This window comes from Danio rerio, chromosome 25 (assembly GCF_049306965.1).
Source record: "Danio rerio strain Tuebingen ecotype United States chromosome 25, GRCz12tu, whole genome shotgun sequence".
Taxonomy (NCBI): Eukaryota; Metazoa; Chordata; class Actinopteri; order Cypriniformes; family Danionidae; genus Danio; species Danio rerio.
In genome coordinates this window covers 2076340-2091784 of record NC_133200.1, presented here as the reverse complement: position 1 = coordinate 2091784, position 15445 = coordinate 2076340, and the positions used below count along the sequence as shown (strand labels likewise).

Here is a 15445-nt window from a genome sequence, read left to right as displayed (position 1 = left end):
GCAGTTTATTTATTTTATTTATCTAATGCAGTTTATTTATTTTATTTATATAATGCAGTTTATTTATTTTATTTATCTAATGCAGTTTATTTATTTTATTTATCTAATGCAGTTTATTTATTTTATTTATCTAATGCAGTTTATTTATTTTATTTATCTAATGCAGTTTATTTATTTTATTTATCTAATGCAGTTTATTTATTTTATTTATATAATGCAGTTTATTTATTTTATTTATATAATGCAGTTTATTTATTTTTTAGTTTAGATTGTTTTTTTTTTATATTCAGCTTATGGTGTTTATTTATTTTATTTAGATTATGCCGTTTATTTTTTCATGCAGTTTAACATGTGTTTCTGTATACTCTAATTACTGCTAATATAGCTTAAAATACCACTAATATTGCTTGAATATTACTAATATTAGTTAAGTTATGTTTTTGATTTACATAATATGTGTATGGTGTATATTTATTATGTATATGTAAATACATATGTAAAATACAAAAAACTAAACAAAAACATTAAATATATAATTTAAATAAATAAAAATATATATTTTGAATATCTATTAAATTAATATAAACAAACATGTTGTTAAATTATATACGTGCATGTGTGTGTGTGTGTTTGTTTATATATACATAATATATTTATATATATATATATATATATACATAATAAATTGTTTCGTCAGCGACGGCCACGGTGAGGGCTATGCGACCACACGTAGGCTGCGCCGGACCATACACATGCGCTTGATGTAGAAGTATAAATCAGCCTTAAGACAGTGGAGTTTTCTATGAGATGTATGCCACATGATGCCTAAACTCCATGATTCCCCGGGAAATTCAGAAACTGATGTTCAGGGATCATTAAACAAGCATTTACTGAACGGTGACAGCGTACCACAGCAAAATCAATCTCTCAAGTCAAATCAACATAATACCACATAACACAAGCCAAAAACACACAAACAGAGCAGAAAGGCAAGCAAGACAAAAGCAAGAGAACGAGCTTCTACACTCATTTCCCTTTAAACTTCGGGCTACCTTCCTGATTGGCAGCGAAGGTGGTGACGTCACAGAGGGGCGATCCTAAAAGAATTGACAGAGAGATCAAGAGCATGCAGAAGCAAAACAAAACAGGCTCATGCATCAAGCTGAACATAAATATACAGTCTACTCGCACATATATTATGTAAACACAAACTTTTATTGTAGATGGTGTTAATAGTTAGACAGTATTAATTTGACAGTTTTGGTCCACTTTGATCCTTCCTGTCTTTACCTGCTGTCTCTGTCAGCTGTACTCACATTTTTTCTGTGGTTGTATAAATGCTAAAGTACGACTCGTGTCCTCATATTGGATTGTTCCATCTTTTTCTCTTCCGTTTCTTGCAACATGTCTGATTTATAGAAGGTAAGTGCTTTCTTTTTCACTTCAGAAATTCCTTTCGAGGAATGCTTATGTTTCAGTCGGTCTGTCATTGCCTGGTGTTTATGAAATCATCTCTTTTCACGTTTCTTTAATGTTTTCGAAAATAAATCGGCCCCCTTTTTTATTTCATGCATTTTTGTTGTTGTTGTCGCACAAGTTTCTTCAGGATTAGATTTGGAATTGGGCTTGAGAATGCAGTTTGAATTGAAATTGGGGTTGAAGTTTGGACTGGATTTAAGGTTAGAACTGAAATTGGGATTGGGGTTGAAGTTTGGACTGGATTTAAGGTTAGAACTGAAATTGGGATTGGGGTTGAAGTTTGGACTGGATTTAAGGTTAGAACTGAAATTGGGATTGGGGTTGAAGTTTGGACTGGATTTAAGGTTAGAACTGAAATTGGGATTGGGGTTGAAGTTTGGACTGGATTTAAGGTTAGAACTGAAATTGGGATTGGGGTTGAAGTTTGGACTGGATTTAAGGTTAGAACTGAAATTGGGATTGGGGTTGAAGTTTGGACTGGATTTAAGGTTAGAACTGAAATTGGGATTGGGGTTGAAGTTTGGACTGGATTTAAGGTTAGAACTGAAATTGGGATTGGGGTTGAAGTTTGGACTGGATTTAAGGTTAGAACTGAAATTGGGATTGGGGTTGAAGTTTGGACTGGATTTAAGGTTAGAACTGAAATTGGGATTGGGGTTGAAGTTAGAACTTTTCACGTTTCTTTAATGTTTTCTAAAATAAATCGGCCCCCTTTTTTATTTCATGCATTTTTGTTGTTGTTGTCGCACAAGTTTCTTTCACAGGACTTGCATCAGGGCTTCAACACAAGCGCCTTGGAAATGTCTGTTTTATTTGAGATTCTTTTTCTCAATTAATTTTTATGCCTACAGCACTGTTGCTCAGCTTCTGAACCTCTGTGGTATTTGTAGCTCTTCTAAAAAAGAAGATCAGCTAGGATTGGGTTTGGGGATGAGATTAGAGTTGGAATTGGGGTTGAATTTAGGATTGGGTTTGGGGATGAGATTGGAAATGTGTTTAGAGTTTGGACTAGGATTGGCATTAGTGTTGGTGTTGAGGCTAGAGTTGTGATTGGTGTTAGGATCGGGATTAGATTTGGAATTGGATTTGAGAATGGAGTTAGAGTTGAAATTAGGATTGGGGTTAGAGTTTGGACTGGAAATTGGTTTTAGAACTGAAATTGGGATTGGTTTCGAGCAGGGGTCACCAAACTTGTTCCTGGAGGGCCGGTGTTCTGCAGATTTTAGCTCCAACCCTAATCAAACACACCTGAATATGCTAATTAAGGTTTTACAAGGTATACTTGAAACACCCTGGCAGGTGTGTTGAGGCAAGTTGGAGCTAAAAACCTGCTGGGACACCGGCCCTCCAGGACCGAGATTGGTGACCCCTGGTTTAGAGTTTGGACTGGGATTGAGGTTAGAATTTAAATTGGGGTTATGGTTAGAGTTTGGACTGGAATTAGGGTTAGATCTGAAATTGGGATTGGAATAGAGGTTGGATTGGAATTGAGGTTAGAATTTAAATTGGGATTGGGGTTTAAGTTTGGACTGGAATTAGGGTTGGATCTGAAATTGGGATTGGGATAGAGGTTGGATTGGAATTGGGTTTAGAAATGAAATTGGGATTGGGTTAGAGTTTGGACTGGAATTAGGGTTAGATCTGAAATTGGGATTGGGTTAGAGTTTGGACTGGAATTGAGGTTAGAATTTAAATTGGGATTTGGGTTAGAGTTAGGACTGTACTTGAGGTAAGATCTGAAATTGAGGTTTAGGTTAGAGTTTTGGCTGGAATTGTGGTTGAAATTGGGATTGGGTTTAGATTTTGGACTGGAATCAAGGTTAGAACTAAAAGTTTTCATTCATTCATTCATTTTCTTGTCGGCTTAGTCCCTTTATTAATCCATTAGAGATCAAGTTTAGTCTGGACTTGGGGTTGAAATTGGGGTTTGAGTTTTGACTGGAGTTCGTGTTAAGAATTGGGATCAGAGTGAGGTATGGGATTGGGTATAGAATTGGGATAGGTGTTGAGATGGGGATAGAATTTGAATAGGAGTTGTTGTTGTTAGAATTTGGATTGGAGCCCCATTGGAATTGGGGTTAAAATTAAGTTTCAGGCTGGTTTTGCAATTGGGATTAGAGTTGCTGAACACTTTCCTCCATTGAATTTAGTGCATTGTGAAATATTGACACAAAAATAATGTGAACCTCTGTGATTCCAGATTATCACATTACCTAAATCATTTAATCATCTCCTTTTGTGGTGCATGTTTTTATAATCTACAAAAATATATATATCTTTTTAAATTTATTGTTGCTTTAACGTGTTATTTTAAAAGCTGATTTGCTTTGCTTTTTGTGTTAATGGTGTTATTTCGTCTATCCGTGGATCATCTCGCACTATTTGTAATGTTTGATTTGTGTCTTCTTTGTCCATATTGTTGAAATTTCGTTGTCTGAATCATATTTTACCACAAAATCAAAAGAAAATATTCAGAAAATGATATATTGCATAAGAACATGAAGCCTACTTTTCTATTATTCTGTCAGGTGTGTCAGCATCCTAATGCTCGTATGAGGGAGTGGGGTGCAGAGGCCATCACCTCGCTGATCAAAGCAGGACTTTCCTACAAGCATGATCCTCCGCTGTCCCAAAACCAGGTAGCAGTTCAGTCAGATAGTCCAAAACCAATGCTGCTTTCAAATTTGAGTTTGGTTATTGATTGGACTGCATGTGTATTTCCACCTCAGAGGCTGCAGTTGCTCCTTCTAAACCCGCTGAAGGAGCTCTCGAATGTCCTTCATGCTGACATCCGACAGAAACAGCTGGAGTGTGTCCTGCAGATCCTACAGAACCAGGGAGACAGTCTGGGACCGGGATGGCCTCTGGTTCTGGGGGTTATTGGGGCGATCCGCAATGACCAGGGGTGAGATGCATTCACTTCTTAAAGGGTGATCTTATTGACAAGCAACGTTGACCAGTTTGGGATTTGCTTGGAATTGTTTTCATTGACAAAGGTGTGGACGCTTATTGAAATATCTAAGGGTCTTAATCTTAAATTCACCAAAATAAATTTACTTACTTAAGACAAGCAAGACTTTCCATTTTCATCTGTTTGGGAAGTTAGTCCTGTATGGTGCTTGACAACTGTCATATCTTTTGAAGCTGTTTGACCAAGGAAGTCTTCATGATTTACTAGCTAATAAATAGCATCCAAAAACTGCACTTTAAATGTTGAACTTGGAGTGTCTCAGTTTTACTAAACACATCTTTGTTCCTCAGTGAATCCCTCATACGAACAGCCTTCCAGTGCCTGCAGTTAGTAGTGACCGACTTCTTGCCCACAATGCCTTGCATGTGCCTACAAATTGTGGTGGATGTAGCCGGAAGCTTTGGGCTCCAGAACCAGGAGCTTAATATCAGCCTGACGTCTATCGGCCTGCTGGTGAGAAGCACTGCTGATGTTGCTTAGCGTGATGCTGACGGCTATGTCAAATGTGGTTCTGAGCATTCTTGCAGACAAGTGAAGTTCTAGTTGGATATATGGATCCTGTGTAATATATTACAATCTTAAGTTGATGTGTCACTTAGTTACTTTTTAAGGCAAGCAGTTGGAAACTAAGGGTTATGTTATTTTAGCATTAGCATTTTCAATATAGGATACGCTTAAATTTGTAATATATTACTGTTTTACCCAACACTGTATGTGTTGAAGTGGATAAACTAACCATCTTTCTTTTCTCCACTGTAGTGGAACATCTCAGACTACTTTTTCCAAAGGGGAGAAGCCATTACAGAAGAGCTGGACAAGGAGGAAGCAGTTCTCTTGAAACAGGCCCAAGATAAAGGTGAACCTCTGAACCGACCCTTTCACCCAGCGCCACCTTTTGACTGCCTATGGTTGTGCCTGTATGCCAAGCTGGGCGAGTTGTGTGTGGACCCACGGCCAGCTGTGAGGAAGAGCGCCGGCCAGACAATGTTCTCCACCATCGCTGCTCATGGAACGCTGCTGCAACCACCAACTTGGAACATTGTTGTTTGGAAGGTATTGGACCTGGGCGTGAACCAAATTAAGCTTAGTTGTAGTTATATTGCAATTGTTTAGATCAGACTTACAATTGAATGTTGGACTAGACTTAACTGCAGAACTAAATTCATTGAGGTTGGAAATGCTTTGTTGTATCAGATTCCATTGGGGATCCCTAGTTCTTGTCAGAATTGCTATGTTGGACCCTACTCACGCATGGGCCAACTTAAGTGAAGTTCAGTCATGAACTAATTTCGAGAGGATCACGTGATTATGATTGAACACGGCTGGTTCTGCATTAGCATGGATGATCCACCAATCAGGCCAGTCCTAACCCACTATAAAGAGCCAGGGTTTCTCACTACAGTCATCTTCGATTTGAAGAATCCCCCCTTCCACCCCGACCTCTTCACCTTTCCCTCCATAGGGCGGCACGGTGGCCCAGTGATTAGCACTGTCGCCTCACAGCAAGAACGTCACCGGTTCTAGTCCTTTAACAGGCCTGTGGTCGTTTCTGTGCGTAGTTTGCATGTTCTTCCTCTGCTCACGTGGGTTTTCCCCGGGTCCTCTGGTTTCCTCCCACAAGTGAGTTGATCAATCTAAATTCAACACGACAGTCAATCTGTCATCCTGCAGCAGATCTCTCTTCATAGCATTCAATTTTAGTCATCAGATCTTATCAAGGGAGAGTTGTCGAGATCTACCTGAGCTCAAGGCTCCCCTCTCGCCCTGCAAACGAGAGGGAGCCCAGGGCTCAACGACCTTTTGAGCTCATGGCTCTCTCCCGGGACAGCATGCCAAACTTGCTTAAAATCAATCATCAGCTAAGTGTGAACTCTTGAAACTCATTTCTAGTTCAAATTGCTTTGCTGGATCATAGGTGACTAGAGAATAAGTTAAACACATGGTGAAAATGCTTTGTTGGATTAGATTTCACTGGGGACCAAAGTAAAGTAGTCAGAATTGCTTTACTGAATGAGGTTTGATCGTTGATCAAATTAGGCCTACTTCTAATTCAATTCCTTTCTAGGATCAGACTTGACACGAGATGTAATTAAACCTAGCTTAAGTAAAATAGCTTCTTTTGGATCAGGCTTGACTGGTGACTAAATTAACATTGCTTTGTTTGATCAGATTTAATCCAGTTACAGTTAAAATTACTTTCCCAAATCAGACTTGATCATGGCTCAATATGCTTTGCTGGTTGCAACTTGACACATGACAAAATTAAACCCACCTACAGATTTGACTATTATCCAGATTAAACCCACTGATTAGTTATTGTTTCTAAAGACCAAAACCCAGTAATGTTGCTCCGCAGGTTCTGTTTCATCTTCTGGACTGTGTAAGGAAGTCCTCCACCACGGCTGACAAAGAAAAGATTGAATCTGGAGGTGGGAACATCCTCATCCACCACTCGCGAGATACGGCAGAGAAGCAGTGGGCAGAAACATGGGTTCTGACACTTGCGGGCGTAGCGCGCATCTTCAACACCAGGAGATACCTGCTCCAGCAGCTTGGTAAGCATTAAGAAAAGTGGCTTACATCGACAAATCTCAGGATTTGCTTCTAAAAGTCATGTTCCTGTTTCAGGTGACTTTTTCAAGGCTTGGGAAGTTCTGTTGGACCACATTCAATCTGCTGCCCTCAGCAAGAACAATGAAGTTTCCCTAGCAGCCCTTAAGAGCTTCCAGGAGATCCTCCAACTAGTCACACCAATTAAAGACACGGATAAACCTGACGCTCTCTCTGCTATAGACGTTCCTTCTGTGCTTATGGAGTCTCTTCAAGGATCTGGACCAGGAAGACCTCTAGTCAGATCTGATTCTCTTGCTGAGCGTTTAGCCCAACGCTACGCTGCACAACCTTCACTTCCGCCACCTGGAGAGGAGCTGGACGACTCGGCCCTCTGGTGGTCAGCGTGGAACACTTGGTACCGAGTAGGAACTGAGTGCACACGGCCGCCTAGTGGCGGAACCGATAAACTAGTGTTTGTACCAAGTCAGCCTTTCCTCACGGCACTAATACAGATTTTCCCAGCACTCTACCAGCACATTGCAGGAGGCTTCAGTATGGAGGATCTCAAGAAGTTGGGGGTGATTCTGCACGGAGCCGTGTCGGTCCCCATAAGCTCGGACTCCTCACCATTTATCTTGCCTTCCTACACTGAAGCAGTGCTCACCAGCCTGCAGGAGGCAGTCCTGACCGCACTTGATGTCCTGCAGAAGGTACAGCACTTTCAGAATATGTGTGTTCACTGCACTGTTTGAGGTTGATTTCAGACTTTGATGATAGTTGTTAGGTTGGACCTAGATAAATTTGTGGCTAATTAAAATGTTATCAGTTCTGCATAGATTCTTAGATCCTCTAAATGCATTGCTATTCTCTCTCAAATCGAAGCTTGGCTTTTCTTTTTACTGCAGACGGGGCACTAGACTAGTTTTTAACAGCAGACAGAGCTCTAGACAAGCTTTTAAATGCTCGTGAGGAAGAGCGCTTGTGCTTTCGGTCATGTAAGTTAGTTGGCTTTATTAGTACCCGTAGGTAGATTCTTTTTGGCATTTGATACAGTTAAATCACACGGATACACACCTGCATATACACATGCAAAGTTCCTTATAAAAGATTACAATTTATTCAGAGCAACAGTAGATGATGGGATAAAGCTATTCCTAAATCGTTTAGTCCCACTAAAAAGCATCCAAAACCTTCAACCCGAAGGGAGCAGGATAAACTCCTCAGACAGAGGATGAGAGCTATAGCTACTAATGTTCTGGGCAATCCATAAAAGCTGCCTACTATACAGAGATTCAGTACTCAGCTGTGATTCGCCAATCAACCTGCTAGACCACCTAACAACCTGGCTCAGCTAGAGAGAGCTTTTGAGAGACAGACCTCCAAACCAAGCCACCATAGCGAAGGATAGAATACTCAATGAAAGCACGATAACAAACAAAAAATATGTGCATATTGGGGATAATGTGAAAACGTGATAGTTTCCTTAGACAATATAGGCGCTGATGCCCCTTCTTGCATACAGCATCACAGTTTGCCTCAGAGTTTAAAGATCGGTCAATAGGGGTGTCAAAATTAACTGTATTTTCGGTGCACCGCGATGCAGACGCGGACAATTCGGTATCGATTCAGTAATAACCATAACCGGTTATTATGTACTGACGTCATTTATCTCCTATGCGCTCTGTCATGAGGGAGGTGAGCGCCGGTATTTACAACACTCAGCCAACTCAGGGCCGGCCCGTGGCATAGGCACCATAGGCAAATGCTAAGGGCGCTGTATATCCAGTGGGTGCCAGAAATGAGCGCGCTTCAGTTGGTTTTGTTTTCGATTTTCCTGACACACATTCAGTTATAGACGGCAATAACTCAAAAACCCCTTACCCTAAAAAGATCTAAAGTGTGTTTCCTACAGAAAGACAAAGCTGGTTATGTTTCACAGCTGTCTTTCTTTTTTTCGCTCGACATGTTGAGCACTGCTTTTTTTTTTTTTCGTTTTTCTGCTCCACTCAGCGCGAGCTCTCCCTGTTGCAAGGGCTTAAGTGTGTTTGTTTGTGTGTGTGCGTGTGGGTGTTTGTTTGTTTGATGCTGTCTATGTTTGTGTATGTGTTTGAATATGAGACAGTGTGTTGCTGTGTGTCTGTTTATACAGACAGCATGTTATAGCCTCCCCCCTAAAATATAACACTATATATGGAAAGCATCGTCAATGCACCGTGATGCACCGAGATATCGAATTGAACCGAATTGATGGCATGATAATCGTAACCAAACCGAACCGTGAGACCAGTATAGGTTCACACCTCTATCGGTCAATAATGGTACTCAAATATTTGTAGTTCTCCAACCATTCTACTTTTTGACCCCTGACCTCAGCTGCTGTATGACTCCTTCTAAAATCAATAATCATATTCTTAGTTTTTGTTGCATTAAGTTTTAGATTTGACTCCTCACACCACTGAACAAAATGATCCACTATCATGGGACCATGACTGTTTTCCTCTCCTTGCAGGAGGCTTACAATCACAGTGTCGTCTGCGTGTTTTAAAATGAAATGATTTTCAAATGTGCTCTGACACATGTCTGTGTACAGAATAAATAAAAGTGGGGATAACACACACCCCTGAGGTGATCCAGGCTTTCAGACAGGGAACTGTTTATTCGCACTCTTTGTGTTCTGTTGGTTAAAAAGTCTCAAATCCAGCTAAGCAATTGTTGCTTAGTTGAAAATGATCTAAAAGTCTCTGGATTAAAATATGAGGATAAATTGTATTAAAAGCTGAAGAAAAAAAGCTGAAGAAAAATCTTCATGATTAGTAAGGTTTCTTCACGTAAGTAAGGTTTAGTAAGGCTTTGTCATTAGATTAATGTAAATACAGCTCACTACAGAATCTTGTAATTCGCTTAAACCTTTCCTAACTTTTTTTATTATTAATTTAGGTTTAAGTGGTGTTTAGATGCTAGTATAGTCTGATTGTTTATAAAGCAAACATCTCCATCTGATGGTTTAAAAACTAACCTCAGAATCAAATTTTCCGCAACCAGAGATGGGGGACTCGAGTCACATGACTTGACTTGAGTCAGACTTAAGTTGCAAATTTTAAGACTTGAGACCTGCTTGACAAATATCCAAAAAAAGACTCGGCTTGACTTGGACTCGACTGTCATGACTTGAGGCTTGACTTGGGCTTGAGTTAAATGACTCGAAATAACTTGTTTTTGTTAAATAAATATCCGTTTGTTAAATATTATGCATTACATACAAAACCAAAAGTTATACATGTACATTGCAGACGAAATTGCAAAAGTAAAAAAATTAATAAATCAGCAAAAATTTGATTGACTTTAAAGTGACTTGCTAGAGCAAGCTACGACTTAAATTGAGATAAGCAGTGACTCGACTTGACTTGAGTCTGAAAAAAATTGACTTGCAGGGCTCGAAATTGCGACCATTTTGGTCGCATATGCGCCCGAAAATTAATCTATGCGACCTCCTAATATATTTGGCCGCATTAGTGCGACTGCAGATAATGGTTGTAGTGCGACCTGTTTAGATTTTTTGTAAAAACGTGCTGAATCGCTCTTCCCTGCCGCTATATTGGTTTATATAAGCCGTCAATCACTCAAGGTATTCCGCTGTCAGATGACAGGGAAGGAGCTTTTATGACCACAGGAAATGCAAACGGCTGAAGAGTAAAAACTTAAAGCACGCAGGTTTGCAAACCCCACCTAAAGTTGCAGCTTTCATCATTGAATTGAATGATTTATTATAATCTTTTGTTTGTTTTGTAGCAGAAATATTATTTATTAAATTGACATGCATATATAAACAGCTGTACAAAATTAATATTTCTTACTGCAATGCTTCATTTTTGTTTGATGCAAACTATACAATATTTTTTCATAAAGTAACAGACTTTTTATAGCAGATAACCTACATTCATGCACATTCAAGGCAGTATCATAATGAGAAATGGAATTCATTACTATTATTGTCATTTTTTTACATCATTAATATTCTATGGCCTAATTATTAGACATTCATTTTGGAATTATTGCACACAAATATCAATGTCTTCGCAGCATTAGTTAGATAGTTGTTTCTGGTTTTTGTCAGTCCTATTAATGTTGTTTTAAAATACAATAAATCCCTTAAAAACAATTTGCAGCTGTGCTCATTCATTTTTGGTGGGTGCTCCTAAATTTTTTCTGGTGCTCCTAAAAATTTTTTGGTGCTCCTAAATATTTGAAGTTAGGAGCAGCGGTGCTACCAAGTAAAAAAGTTAATTTCGAGCCCTGACTTGACTTGCTTGAGACTTGCACATGTTTGACTTGCTCCCACCTCTGGCCGCAGCTCTAATATTTACACTGCTAATCAGGAATCGATCAATCAGCAACTCATTCATTTATTCCCGATCTTAGTTTTCCCACCAAACTCAGGGTTTGGGGCTTTTTCATGGTTGTTTGTATGTGAACACAAGTCAGTTGTTTTGTGTGGACTCTTTCTCTTTCTGATTGTCTGAAATTGTCATTCTTCCAGGCAATTTGTGTGAGTTCGGAGAATCTCCAAGTGATGTATCCTGCCATCTTTGAGCAGCTCCTGCTGTTTGTGGAGTTCTCCTGTAAGCCTCCTCAGTATGGAAAGATGGAGACTAAACATGTGGCCAATGCCAAATACAACCAGGTGAGTCTCTGTCCTGTTCGCATCTCTTATGAGCTTCACTTTTTCAAGCTTTCTTCCATTTCTGAGATGCTGGAGTTGCTTTTGTTCAAGATGGTGGAACTGAGCTTTTGTTGATGGGCATTGTTGTTTTATGACTCACCACACATGCACTAATCATCGTCATACAACGTTCACTTCTGTGTCTGTGTTTCAAGATGTCAGTTGTGCTAGGTTTACAGAGATGCTAAAAGATAGTTTCACCATCTTTCCTCTCAATCTCCCCTTAATAAAAAAAAAACTAGTTTCTGCATGGTGTTTTGATTGTCTTAGTTTCATTTCGTGCCTGTTTCAGTCATGTTTGAATGCTTTGGATTGCATTGTTTTGAAATTCAGCGCGAGAGTATTTATCAGACACACTTTTAAACTAGGTACTGGTAGAAATTTTCAATTATTTGCATATCCCTGAAGTTAAGTGCAAAGTATTTTTAAACATGACCTTCAAACCAAACGTTTGTTCGTCTTTGTCGTCACCATGGTTAATTCAGATTCATTGGTGTGCTGTTGTTGTTGTTATGAGCAGTGGTAGTAAACATTTGTCTGCTCTTCTCTTGTTCTGTTTTTGTACTTCATACGGATCCGCTTTAGATCCAACTGTTTGCACCGGTGAGTTTTTCCTCCCTCCTGCTGTCGTCTTCTATATCTCCGTTTCTCTTTTGCTTTCCGTCTCGTTTTTCTCTTCTGCTAATCTCAGCTCTTTGAACAAACATCGTTCTTTCATGATCGTCTAACATTTCTCCGTTCATTTCCATCAGCTGCATTTGTTCATTAAACTCAAAGCTGGAACCAAACGCCAACATCTTCACAGCATTATTTTCTGGCTTTCTCCAAAACCATGTGGTGAAATGTTCTGAAATTTGACACACTTGTAGTGGATAGTTTTATCTTCTCTTGTACCAATTATCATGCCAATTTGCCAAACTCTCTAGCGCCACCATCGAATTTTATGCATAATACATCATTTTAAAGTAAACAAAATGCTGCTCCTGTTGTTGTAGTATGCACACAGTGTTTAATATACTACTTTTGTAAGCCTCAGAATACCACAGTGACCTACTACTTGAAATACAGTATCCCACAATGCATTGTGTTTTAGATGACCTTCCAGTTACTGTGTTTTAATAATTTCAGCTCTGATTTTTAACATCATTTTATATATAATACATAAGTGTATAGTAAATAAAATGCTACTGCTATTTTTATAGTTTATATTGTACACCGTGTATAATATACTACTTTGGTAAGCTGGAACCAAACGCCAATAACTTCACAGCATTACTTTCTGGCTTTCTCCAAAACCATGTGGTGAAATGTTCTGAAATTTGACACACTTGTAGTGGATAGTTTTATCTTCTCTTGTACCAATTATCATGCCAATTTGACAAACTCTCTAGCGCCACCATCAAATTTTATTCAAAATACATTATTGTATAGTAAATAAAATGCTACTGCTGTTGTTGTAGTATGCACAGAGTGTTTAATATACTACATTTGTAAGCCTCAGAATACCTCAGTGACCTACTACTTGAAATATAAGTATCCCACTACGCATTGTGTTTTAGATGACCTTCCAGTTACTGTGTTTTAATAATTTCAGCTCTGATTTTTACTATCATTTATATATAAAGTATAATTGTATAGTAAATAAAATGCTACTGTTATTGTTGTAGTATGTACACCGTGTATAATATACTACTTTTTTAAGCTGGACCCAAATGCTAACATCTTCACAGCATTACTTTCTGGCTTTCTCCAAAACCATGTGGTGAAATGTTCTGAAATTTGACACACTTGTAGTGGATAGTTTTATCTTCTCTTGTACCAATTATCATGCCAATTTGACAAACTCTCTAGCGCCACCATCAAATTTTATTCAAAATACATTATTGTATAGTAAATAAAATGCTACCGCTGTTGTTGTAGTATGCACACATTGTTAAATACACTACATTTGTAAGCCTCAGAATACCTCAGTGACCTACTACTTGAAATACAGTATCCCATTATGCATTGTGTTTTAGATGACCTTCCAGTTACTGTGTTTTAATAATTTCAGCTCTGATTTTTACTATTATTTATATATAAAGTATAATTGTATAGTAAATAAAATGCTAATGCTATTGTTGTAGTATGTACACCGTGTATAATATACTACTTTTGTAAGCTGGACCCAAATGCTAACAACTTCACAGCATTACTTTCTGGCTTTCTCCAAAACTATGTGGTGAAATGTTCTGAAATTTGACACACTTGTAGTGGATAGTTTTACGTTTTCTTGTACCAATTATCATGCCAATTTGACAAACTCTCTAGCGCCACCATCAAATTTTATTCATGACACATCATTTTACAGTGAATAAAATGCTACTGCTATTGTAGTAGTATGCACACAGTGTTTAATAAACTACCTCAGTGACCTACTACTTGATATATAAGTATCCCACAATGCATTGTGCTCGAGTTGACCTTCCAGTTACTGTGTTTTAATCATTTCAGCTGATTTTTAACCTCGTTTCCTCATCAGACTTCCATATATTATTTTACACAAACCTTCAAGAAACAAACTATACAAATAACTGGATTAAAACCAAAATATCTCTCATTCAAATTAGATTTTTTTGAAGTAGTTTGCAGTGTATACTACACACTATGATTCCGCACCTAAACCTCAGCCACATTTTGGCAGGTCATTATTTTGCACTTGTGTATGGTGTCAAACATTGCTGAACTATCCCAGCTCCAATCAAGCTGTTATGAACAGATCTGCTCCTCCTTGTGTGCATCAGTGGTTTGCTCGGCCTGTATTTGCTGCTTTTTATCTATTGTTATGGATTGTGTCAAAGTAATGTGGATTCTGTCACTAAAGTCTTGCACAAATGTTATTAGCGCTGAAGTGTGGAAATCTGTGGGGGATTTTTTTCCTGTCATCCTCAGCATTTAATCCCAGTCCTGTAGTGTGTGGATAATGTGATGTAACATGCTCCTTGGTTTGAACCTCTTGAAGATTTGCTGTTGAAGTGTTGAGTATTTTCGCTGTACTTTTTCAATGTTTTATTATTTGATTTGTATATGTGTCTTTGAGGCCGAGGATGAGGCAGGATGTTATGCATGTTAATATTGCTCTTATATATTCGCTGTCTTTAGTTTGTGTTTTTCTCTTTGTGTGCAGGCGGAGTGGGTGGCCTTAAATTACGTGCCGTTTGCGGAGCGATCTCTGGAGGTGGTGGTGGATCTGTATCATAAAACCGCCTGCCACAAAGCCGTTATCAATGAGAAAGTTCTGCAAAACATCATCAAGGTACAAAGCTAAAATCATTGGGTTATGTTATAGATGAAACTGCTAACGTTGGTACTAATTCAAATGTAAATCACTGGCATCTTCTGTGCCAGTTTCAGCTGTTTTTAGTGGAGCAACTGGCTAATCCATGTTTCCACAATAGAATAAAAACATTAGAAATGTGAGAACTGAATTTCAGAAAATAACAAATGTGCAGTGATGACCTGGATTTCAAGAAAAATATCATTTAGAAAATTCTGAGGAGCAAAATAGACAAAATGCCTGGAATTATAAGACGAAAGTCACAACTGCAAAATAAAAACTGAGGGAATTCTGAGGGGAAAAGACATGATTTCAGGATTTGTAAACAAGGGAAATGTGAGAATTGCAAGATGTAGTCAAAATTAATTTTATGGGAGTCAAACGGTCACTTAAAAGTCATTATTTC

At 38.5% G+C, this 15445-nt stretch overlaps 1 protein-coding gene across 3 annotated transcripts in view; it reads left to right on the top strand.

The window, feature by feature from the left end:
- Window positions 1-15445, top strand: part of mon2 (MON2 homolog, regulator of endosome-to-Golgi trafficking) — a 55722-nt gene that overhangs the window by 31173 nt on the left and 9104 nt on the right. The window contains exons 21-29 of one of the 3 annotated variants that reach the window (XM_021470577.3): window positions 4008-4118; window positions 4209-4384; window positions 4741-4903; window positions 5210-5503; window positions 6807-7005; window positions 7079-7713; window positions 11541-11684; window positions 12309-12326; window positions 14890-15018. In XM_021470577.3, the coding sequence (XP_021326252.1) occupies window positions 4008-4118; window positions 4209-4384; window positions 4741-4903; window positions 5210-5503; window positions 6807-7005; window positions 7079-7713; window positions 11541-11684; window positions 12309-12326; window positions 14890-15018 (1869 nt within the window). Of the gene's footprint in view, window positions 1-2539; window positions 3137-3232; window positions 4119-4208; window positions 4385-4740; window positions 4904-5209; window positions 5504-6806; window positions 7006-7078; window positions 7714-11540; window positions 11685-12308; window positions 12327-14889; window positions 15019-15445 lie in introns of those variants that run through there. The other 2 variants (XM_073942497.1, XM_021470580.3) reach the window with 2 other exon arrangements.